The 10,996-nt window shown below is 35.0% G+C and overlaps 1 protein-coding gene across 9 annotated transcripts; it reads left to right on the forward strand.

The window, feature by feature from the left end:
* Window positions 1-603: 603 nt before the first annotated feature.
* Window positions 604-10,269, forward strand: LOC123710675 (serine-arginine protein 55). Of its 9 annotated transcripts, none has more exons than XM_045663385.1 (12): window positions 614-739; window positions 821-888; window positions 1,431-1,569; window positions 1,832-1,902; window positions 2,691-2,786; window positions 3,237-3,245; window positions 5,033-5,120; window positions 6,562-6,635; window positions 6,895-7,074; window positions 7,345-7,443; window positions 8,093-8,206; window positions 9,476-10,269. In XM_045663385.1, exons 3-12 carry the CDS (start codon window positions 1,444-1,446, stop codon window positions 9,681-9,683), a joined length of 1,065 nt encoding a protein of 354 aa, XP_045519341.1. In that variant the 5' UTR covers window positions 614-739; window positions 821-888; window positions 1,431-1,443; the 3' UTR covers window positions 9,684-10,269. The 9 variants fall into 9 exon arrangements, with proteins under 9 accessions (XP_045519255.1, XP_045519341.1, XP_045519418.1 ...); XM_045663462.1 differs by lacking the exons at window positions 614-739; window positions 821-888; window positions 8,093-8,206 and adding exons at window positions 1,183-1,337; window positions 7,766-7,801; window positions 9,101-9,115; XM_045663299.1 differs by lacking the exon at window positions 821-888 and having other exon boundaries at window positions 604-739.
* Window positions 10,270-10,996: the final 727 nt, after the last annotated feature.

Here is a 10,996-nt window from a genome sequence, read left to right on the forward strand (position 1 = left end):
GATTTTATTCTATCTCTAAATCAATGAGTTTACCAATACTTCTCACTATTGCATCGACTCCTTTTACATCCTACAGATTTCCTGCTAAAGAAACGAAATATTCTATCAAATAAAACAAAGTTTATTATACCTGTTAACTATTCGGAAAAAATATATAATAGAAATGAGTAATTGCATGAAGTATCAAGACAATAAATCACACTAACCTATGAAACTCAACACCACACGTAAACAATCTTGTTTTTGGTAGAATTCAGCTTCTTTTTCTTCTTGGAATTTGGATATCATGCAGAACAATATGTCTCGAACTCCACTTTTAGGTATAGTTTTACTCATATTTAAACTCGTAAATGAATAAATAAGAACAAAATAAACCAAAACGAATGTTTAACAACAGCCATATTGAGAAATTGACAATGACATTCTGTGCTGCCATCCGAAAGTTTTCAAATAATTCAAGTATCTCTTTCATTAGACAGACACTAACACAATATATATTTAAGGAATATATTTTGTTAACGCTGGTAACACTTATTTTGTTCATAGAGTTGGCACCAAGGTGTTCCACTTTATTATTCTGTTGTTTATAGTCATCTTAGTCTGTAGTCTGTACTCTGTGCATGCCCAGTTGACTTCCTATTTCCGATTTCGTGTTATTCGGCTTACATCGTGATTTTGTGGAACACAGTGTTTTTAATTAATTTTAATTTTTGTTTACTTTGAACGTTGGCTTTGAGTGGTAAGTAAACATTTATTTTAATTAATAACATTGACTATCATCAACTGGTATAAATTATAATATGTATAAATGTGATGATAGCCGAGTGGTGGTAAGTGCCGCCGACCGCCATATTGTGAAGTCTTGGTAACCGCGGCGTATTGAGATCGGTAGGTTACTTTAGTTAGATTTAATTTGTGCATAACTTTCAACTACGTCAAATCCTTTAAAGTATTTTTTCTCTATTTATGTTCCACTTATTATTGGCTATTAAATTAAAGTTACTACTGAAATTCGTAATAGCGCGTGGTGACTAGCGCGAACTGCCGCCATTCCACGTTCCTATAGTTTAAAGGTTATCGATTTTAAGTATTAAGTAACGTTGTCTTAATTCCGGAGTGTGATTTACTCAATGAGCGTGCTTAAATATTGAATTTGTTGTTATTTTATAAATTTGTAATCTATTTTCTCATAAATATTCTAAATTAAATACTGGACTTTCCAATTTATAAATGTGTACTCTTATTTTTGAACGACGTGTGTATTAATCAATATATTATATTGTAACGTAGTTCAGCATTTTTAGAAAGCTAGCTATGTTCAAAAGAAGCAATTACCGGTAAATAATCTCCTTATCAGCCATCCATTACTTAATTATAACTTTATAATGATTAAGGTCATCAATGTGTGTCTAATACGCATTAAATTTCAGATCATCTCAAAAAATGGTTGGCTCCAGGGTCTATGTTGGTGGTTTACCCTTTGGGGTTCGTGAAAGAGATTTAGAAAAGTTCTTTAAAGGATTTGGAAGAATCAGAGATATCCTCATCAAGAATGGCTACGGATTTGTGGTAAGTGCATACAGCATTGTATAGCGATTAGACCTGCATTGACACCTATTAAACTATAATAATTCGAAGAAAGTATATTATATATAATATTTTAATTTGGGTTATCATGGATTAAAATACATCTCTAGTCTCACTATAATTATTTATTGTTTCTGTATATATTAGATTAACAATTTGGATTACTATGTTACTAGATGTTGTGTACTAGATTAATTAATATTATGATGGTTAAAGTTTAACAAAGGCTATTAAATTTTTATAGGAATTTGAAGACTATAGAGATGCAGATGATGCTGTTTATGAGCTCAATGGAAAAGAATTATTAGGAGAAAGGTAATTATTATCTTTCTAAATTTTAACAGATACTTCACTTAATTTTGTTGTATCTATAACTGTAGACATTTGAAAACAAATAGTAAATAATATAGCTATATTCCTAGATTTGTTTTTGTGGGGTAAATACTATGCTTGGGATTAATTCCTGTTTTAGAAACTGAAGTTTAATCTTAAACCTAGAGTAAAGATTTTAAACCTACTTGAAAAAAATGTGATCAAATAATGCTGGTTCAATAGTATTATGTGATAGCATGACTAATAATAATCTTTTTTATCAGCCGGCTCCACATTTTGAAAGAAGTGTATGGAGGACGGATCATTTTATAATGAAGAATGAATGTGACTGAATATTGTATGGTTGAATATTTTGATTGAATGTGGATTTTTGCTTTGAATTGATCAGAATTTACTTTTTCATAGCTATTCAATTTTCTTGTCTATGGAAGAACAAAGACATGTTGTTATTTATAAATTATACTGATAAAAGGTATCGAACTTGTGCAAGACTGTCTTTTTTGAGATAAAAGTAGATTGCAGATTGAATGAAAACTCATGTTTTACTGACCTTAAGATCAAAAACAATTGAATATTAAGAGGGCTTTATCATAGCATGACATTGTCAGATGTAGACAGAATAGATTTCTTGAAGTCCAGAGTATTTATTGATAATTGTTTGGGCACTGTGTCTGCCATCTGGGTATTTCTCTGATTGGGTATATTTGAGAGTTGTGTGTATGCGAGGTGTAAGTGGGGGCGCGGTGTATAACATCGGGGGTATGCTACAGGGTCGTGGTGGAGCCGGCGAGGGGCATCGACCGCAGCGCGGACCGCTACCGGCGTGACCGCTACTACGAGCGGGACCGAGGCCGCTCTCGTTACGAGTGAGTATTGTTGTAGGGTGAGCGTGGAGCGGGCGCGGGGCGTGCCGAGGGGCGCAGACCGCTGGCGGGGAAGGGACCGAAGGGCCCGACCGCAGAGGCCTCCCAAACCACCCGCGTCTGTATACTGCCACGCTTTACATGACACAACACTTACCTTCAGCTAGGGGACATCACCACCATACAAATAGTATTTGCATTTGTCTACCGCTACATGAATCTACAGTACAAATAATGTATTGAACTAAGCAAAGCGGTCGACAATGGTGTATGTGCTGTAACTAAAGCACTCTTTAACAACTAAAAGACAATTTGAAAATTTATAATACATACACACATCGGTATACACTATTGCACATAATTCTTTTCAAAAATGTAATTTAGTAATATCATGTCTTTTATTAATAGTAATGACATTTACACATTACATAATGAATTTTATTATTATTGCAGCTTGTATTCGTAAGTAATTTTAATTGTATTGTTATCACTTGGTAAAACTTTGAGAGGTATATAGCAAAAATAACTGTGTATATTATTTATATTTCTGTATATAATTCAAATGCTTTTATAGATGATTAAGATTTTGCATTCCTTAAAAAAATGTTTAAGTATTAGTTCGTGTTGAGAATCACACTTGGTGGAGAAGTATACTTAGTGGCCATTTATTATTTCACTCAAACCGGGACATAATTTGGCTAAAAATAAATTTAGTAGTCAATGAAAAAAAAATACTTTTTTAAAGTTATTTATGTAGAAAAAGTTAGTTGGCTTAAAGGTTACGAATCACAAAATGTTAAGTTAGTTGAACAGAACAAATTTGTTCTGTCTAACTAACTAAACTAAACTAATCTTATAGGTGAAGATTTCAAATAACAATGAAACTAATGGCACTTTTTTTTTACATTCTGCTGTTTAAACTTTTTTTTTTTTAATTTTTTTTCGCGGTTTCTCGAATTGGGACAATTTTGCACAGTTCATTTCGGGGACATCGGCTCGTCGTAATTGGAAAAAGGGACAGTCCCGTTCAATACGGGACATCTGGACACTTTAAGTATACTTAACACTGAATGTAGCAAATTAAAGTTATTATTTTACAAAATCTCAAATATAATTTCAGCCTAAAGAATTAGTTAAATTTTTTACTATCAAATCGTATATTGTATATTTTTGAATTACTTTTTAAATCAAACTACCAAGCACCTCAAAGCTGAAAATACTAAATAAATGAGTTGGTTGGTTGGTTAACTGCAATATTTTAACATGTGTATCTTAACTGTTCAACTATTATAAACACCCGTCTATCAGTAATCTACGTAGTCGATCCCAAAGTTCCCTCATAAATGGGAATAATGATAAAAACAAAAGTTTTAATCAGTGATATTTATTAATTAAGGAATAGAAATCGCATAAAACTATTCGAAATGACCTCCCTTATTTTTAAAACAGGCCCTTAAGCGCCGCGGCCAGTCGTGACTGTGTTGTGTGCTGTTTTTTTTTTAAAGATGACTTCAGACTCCCAAGTTTTTATGGGGTTTGTCACAGACCTTTCTCTCCTGCCAAATTTTATAGTCTAAAGGATTAAGGTACGAACTGGAGGAAGGCCAATCAATCCTCATGTCTAATTAAGTCGATATTTTAACGCTCAAACTAGGCTTGCTTGGTTTGGTACACTTTTGCACTGGTTTTGACCCTCTTTTTGCAAAATGAACCTCAGTCGGTCTGTAATTGGACACTCCCAACCAGACCATTACTGATGATGGATGATGTCCATGTTGCACCCTCGGAACTTTATTTCTAGCCTCTTGAGAACTCTAAGCGTACACTTTATCGTTCTGTTTATTGTAGTTCTCTTCAATATCAAACATTTTTCGTCCTTAATATCACGGTGTCGGTTTTTAACGTACCGCTTTAACAACACCCGCGATCGCTTAAGCCTTATTGCTTTTAGACGAGCATTAAATAAGTGCCCACTCTATTTTTTTGTATGCTAGTAGACCAATATCTTCAATTAAAACCTTTTTTTACTGTTTTCCTACTGACGCCAATTCAAAAATAAAATGCAATAATTTTGTTATAAAGTCATGTTCGAAATTTAAAAATAATGTGCCAGTGACAACTTTGGGACCAACTACGTAAAATATTACTGTACTATTGTATAAACTCTTATACATCAATAGTTAAACAATAAGAATCAATAGATTTTTTATCATAGTCTCTCGACATTTATGATAGAATTTCTATTACAGCAACGACAACAATTACAGATATGGGCCGCCGACGCGTACCGAGTATCGGCTAGTCGTCGAAAATCTGTCAAGCCGCATTAGCTGGCAGGTAAGAGAATGAGCAGAACCAGCTCCATCATCATCTATCATTCACCCCAGGGGCAGGACTCAGGGCAATCCAATACTCATCGCTGAGGGCTTGGTTATCTGTGGCTTGGAGCACACGTGGCAACTAGGGAAGTCGGGAACCGATATCTATCCGTGGTCAATGAGGAAAACCATTGAAGACGTAGAAACGATGCAAAAGGAATCGTACCGTGACCGTAGATCGATCAGACGTGGAAGACGGAATACCAATCCAAAGATGACCCGGATGTACTAGAGCGCCGTTTAAATTAACAGTAATATAAAATGTAAATTTAGTAATAAAAACATTTTTATTAACAGTTACAATCATATTTATTTTTGTTAAAAAGACATGCGAGCTCATTTTTTTAAATAACGACAGAAGGTGGCGTTTCTGGCCTGTGCCCTTCCACGATAGCCCGTGTGCGATGTGATCTGGATGTTAGGAGGGATAACGGTGTTGGCGCCCGCTACCCTTGAGGTTCCCCTGGCTTGAGGTTGCCCGGACCCCGTGTGCCGATGGCCCCAGAGGACCCGACCCCAAGGTAATGTCAGGGGGGCACTACAGGAGCCGTTTGTGCAAACCCATTGTAAATTCATTCATCCTGTCATTTTCCTTATAGCGATCTAGTGGCTATATTGGATTTTTGTTTTTAAGTGTCCGTACAGCTTTTCGTAGATTGTTCTTCCCAGTGTCATTGCTTGAGGAATTGCAGAGCTGGATGAAATTCAACATAGAAGGAATAAGGAATGCAAGGCGAACAATGCCAAGAAGGCGAAGTTTCACGTACTTAAAGAACCTGAAAGATCGTCGCATTTTTAGAGAACCATTGACTGTTGATCTGAGCTGAATACTCTGAAGGAATAATATAGAATCAATAGTATATAAGGCCTAGAATGCCTATAGAAAACACAGAACGAAGAAAGCAAGCTGACGCCAAGAAGGTTGAGAGCAGAGATGTATAGCATATGCAGAAAAAAGCAATGTTGAAAAGGACAATGAAAGACAGGTGGTAATAAGTTGAACTGAAGGAAAACAAGAAGATAAGTTGAGGAAGGAAATATTAGAGTAGAAACGCATTAAGAGGTAAAGACTACATGACGACAAAGACTAAGGCATCCAAGACTATAAAGCAGATATATGGATCCAGTTTGGACATTTCAAAGGCTTCGTTGGAGAAAAAGCAATGACCTAGTGGATAACTGTTTACGAAACTGTATTTGACACAATTTAATTTTGTTTATCCACCATCAGGTTATCATAGCAGGTATCGTAAGCTAGATTGGATTTATCATGATGATATCGTTTTTTACCATCTTTCGGGGCTGACAACCTTGATGACACTATCGAAACTGACGACATTCCTAAGAATTTATTTTATATTTTGTTTTGTATCTATCTAATATGTACTATTGGTTGGCAGGACCTAAAGGATTACATGCGTCAAGCTGGCGAAGTCACTTACGCTGATGCGCATAAACAACACAGGAATGAAGGGTGAGTTTTTCTTTACGTTAAATAAAATGTATTCTAGTTTCCAGGCCATCATTAATGATTGATTTTTTTACAATTTCAACTTGCACTTTACCGAAGGTATGGGCAATTATTGTCTTTTTAGGTTATTTTTATGATGATATCGTATTTTTACCATCTTTCGGGGCTGATTACCTGTGAATTATAACATTTACTCTGAGTATCACCTGTTTCAATTTAAATTTTCTTATTTGCAACATTTTCTAATTAATATAAATTTCAGTGTCGTTGAATTCGCGACCCATTCCGATATGCGAGCTGCTATTGAGAAACTAGATGGCACAGAACTGAATGGCCGCCGTGTTCGTTTGGTGGAGGATCGTCGCTCTTCTCGCCGCAGGTCACGCTCTTCATCCAGCCGCTCTAGGAGTCGCTCCCGTGACCGCCGTCGATCACGATCGAGGTAATTTAGAATACATATATATATATAGGGCACGCTGAGTCAAAACTATACTGTCAAAAGAGTAGGTAAAGGTACTTCTTTACCCACTATTTAAGCAGACGTTAATTGTCTGCTGTTTCAAAATAATACATGAAATGATGATATTGTTCTTTAACCATCTTTCGGGGCTGACACCACTGACTGATAAATCTAACACTGAGGCTATTTGTCCTACTTTTTATATATACTTTTAATCATATCATCATACTACAGAAAATGTATATTTTTTAGGTCCCGTTCTCGTCGCTCTTCCAAGAGCCGCTCTCGTTCTAGATCTCGCCCGAAGAGCAAGAGTCCAGTGGCAAAGTCTAGATCCAGATCTAGATCTAAGTAAGTTTTATATAATACAATTTGCGATCCACTAAGACGAGCACTTGGTAAAAGCAACGAATTCGATCGAGGCCTTTACAAAACTTACACAACTTAATTATGTTATAAAAAAAATAGTGTCTCGAAATTAAGCAAATAAATCTAGCGTCTTTGTGGATTGTGTCTATTTAATGTCACATCATTTTGAGAAATGAATTTATCAATTATATATTCATTTCTTGATTTTTCAATATCCCCGAAGATATGCATGTATTTATAAAATTGTATCATCGTACCTAAATGCACGGTTTCAATGAAATTAATATAGAGTTTATTTGGCTAGGTGTGTAATTTCAATCGCTGAGCAAAACTTAAAATCGTAAGTATAAAGTATATTAGATATTGTATCTCGGGGTATTTATTGTAGTTTATGTGTTACCGTGTAGTTTTTCAACATTTCTTTTTAAAACTATGGATGCTTATCGCGGCACTTATTATTTTTGTCAGAATATATTTCCGCCAATTATTTCACAATTAAATAAACATTTAGTTCTACAGCGACGTGCAAATGTTGCAATTGAAATTACATAATGCCAAGTATCTGTCTTAAGTTGGAAACGTTGAGAAACATGCAAGTAGTAGTAGCTAGCTAATATTCCCGGGCGCCTAGGGAACGCAGCCGCTCTAGATCGGGGTCCAACAACGAGACGAGACAATCGCGCTCCCCGGTACGCAACGAGACCAACGGGAAATCTGCTTCACCCTCGCCCAAACGCGAATCTAAGTGAGTACACGTACTATGGCCCCGATTCCATATCTAAGCCTATTCCAAAACTTCATAATCAAATGAAGTTGCTTCAAACCATTTAATGAATTTTGTAATACAACCCTCAAGTTACACGATTTTATGTAGATTTTAGAATTTGGGCCTGCAACTGCTTGTGTTTAGGTGCTGATATCTAAATTTAATTGTTGCATGAATCTTATACTAGCTAGATAAAATCTTGGTAATATTGTGATAATTATGGTGAATAAAATCTAAAGATTCATACTTCTCATACAGCATGAAAAATACAACTACATCATTTTAATAACATTTTGTAAGTCATTATTAGTTTTGGTATGATTTTGTATAAAATGGGTTCTCACATGATATGCAACTGCTTATAGATAATAGCAATTTGTGAAAGCATATAACCATTTCTTATTAATAAGTGTATTTATGTCAGTCCTTACTTACTTGTTAGAGACTTACTAATACTGAGTATTTGCAACTACCTGTTTTCTAAGTGCTTCGGTGATTATGCTATGACTGATTCATATTATTTATCTGAATTAAACATGTCAACATATAGGTATAACATAGCGAATGCTTTTGAAGAATAGATTTATCCTAATCAATAATCTGTCTGTAATAATCGTAATCCGTCACATTTATTGTGTCAAAATGACAATAGTGATGACGACAAAGTTGATAGAGGCACTTTGTAGTCGAAATCCATTACAATTACCCAGTGTATTATTTAGATTTATTGAAATACTTTTACATTCAACATCCAAATTATGCAAAAATGCACCCAAGCATTAGCAAGCGTTTCACAGAAACGATTTTTACATACTAAATATCCTAACGCAAAATTAGTTTATTAACTTTTGTTATGTTTCCTGCTTCTTGAAGGGATCCCACCAAAAGGTAAGCTGTACAATATACCCCACTTTCCCTTATTTCCAGTAGCCTAGTAGCTTTATTATTAAATTTTCATTTGGACAAGTGTGTTTAACCCAACTAGATGGCGTGGTTTGCATGTAGAAATGACAGTTTTAAAAGCATATGTACTTATAATAATAATATCTTTTTTCAAGGAGTTTGTCCAGACATTCTGCAAACTTTTCTCATGCAACAAGATATTCCATAATAACACATTCTTACATTGTTGTACAGGGAAATAATTATAGTAATTTCAATCAAGATAATTATAATTAAAAATATAAGAAATTACTACAGGCTTCAGATTGTTTTTATTTTTATTTTAAATGTATTGTTTTTTTATAGGGAGCGCTCACGTTCTCGTTCTCATAGCAAGGAGGTTGTATCGCCAAAGCGAGACGAGGGTAAAGTTAGCAAATCTCGTTCCCGTTCTCGCTCTGGATCCCGCTCAAGAAGTGGTTCTCGCGAGCGTTCTCGCTCAGCCTCGCCCCGACAAAACGGAGAGTCACAAGAGCGCCGTAGTATCGACCGCTCACCTAGAAGCGGCGAATAAGATAAATCGCACGATTTACCTTATTATATAAGGCGGCCCCTTTATTAATTAAAAAGTTTTATTCTGCATTCAATTTTTATCACTTACGTTCGTTAAATGTCTGGTTGTGAACGTCTATTAAGTACGACTATTGTAGCCGATACTGGCAACTGTTTGGGAATGCAAAATTTTTCATTGATTAATAAGGAGGCGAAAATAGGATACTAAGAGTATGAATGTTCTCTTTTTGTTAGCAATTTGCTATGTATGAACGACCAGGGTTGCCAAATAATTGTGTTACATGTAACTATTAAATCCTATTGGACAAACATCAAACCAGAAGTATTAACCAGGTTTTTAAACACATGACCTAAGGTTTGATATTGTGTATTGATGCGGTGTTGTACTAGACTGTTAAATCCGCGAATAACTAATAAATAGTACAGACGATGTTTTTAATTTGCAAATACCTTACAACATATACTTATGGTAAAGTATAAAATTTACTATTAACATTTTGACAACCCTATAAATATATAGGTTAAGATAATTTTGTAAATACGGTTTTCGATTTAAGGCACCAAAAATAAAGTATTAAGATTTAAAATTGTTTATTTTATTGAGCTTCCTAATATAAATTTTCTTCTTATCCGGTACACTCTTGACAGAGCGGTCGTGATCGCTATTTAGTAGTGGTATCAAAGGGGCAGATGTGATGCGCTTCATGACGTTTCGCCGTTTCCTAATATAAATAGTTTGCGAGACTATTATGGTCGTCTTTGGTTGGTTGTGGTTAATTGGCTTTTAATCCATAAACTATTCCCAAATTTGCTAATAAAGTACTTTACGACTCGGAACACCTAAAAAAAAATTTCTCAGTTTGGAAATTGGTGATCAGCAGCTAATTCATCTTAATCCATATTTTCGACTATCCATATCCTCGAATTCCTGTACTCCAAACATTATTCCTTTGTTAAGCAAATGACTAGCTGGGTTGAGAATAGGCAGCGTCTAGTATTTTGGAATAACAACCAAAAACTAATTACTGGCCCATTTTAGAACACGAAACTTAGTACAAGTACAAGCCCCATATCAAGAATTGACGTTTTTCGTTATCACTTAATATTTTGTTCGTGAAGTTTCCCAAGTCATAAGAAGATTTGTTGTACACATTTTCGAAAAATATAGAGGTCTGTGGTTCCTTCCTCTTCCTCTTGCTCAAAACCCTGCGCTCTTATGTGTGTCATGCAAACATCATCCACGTTCACAAGATCTGCGGCGGAGGTATCTCAAACTGCAATTATTATCCATTCTCTTCAGTAGGCTTCTCAACC

This window comes from Pieris brassicae, chromosome 1, assembly GCF_905147105.1.
Source record: "Pieris brassicae chromosome 1, ilPieBrab1.1, whole genome shotgun sequence".
Lineage (NCBI taxonomy): Eukaryota > Metazoa > Arthropoda > Insecta > Lepidoptera > Pieridae > Pieris > Pieris brassicae.

What these genes read in the sequence shown, in the direction of transcription:
- LOC123710675 (XM_045662780.1), top strand. Translation starts at nt 1,315, where the DNA reads ATGTTCAAAAGAAGCAATTACCG. An exon ending in CAAGCCGCATTAGCTGGCAG is followed by an intron (nt 5,121 to 6,561) that starts GTAAGAGAATGA and finishes ATTGGTTGGCAG; the next exon opens with GACCTAAAGGATTACATGCG. An exon ending in CGCCGTCGATCACGATCGAG is followed by an intron (nt 7,075 to 7,344) that starts GTAATTTAGAAT and finishes TATATTTTTTAG; the next exon opens with GTCCCGTTCTCGTCGCTCTT.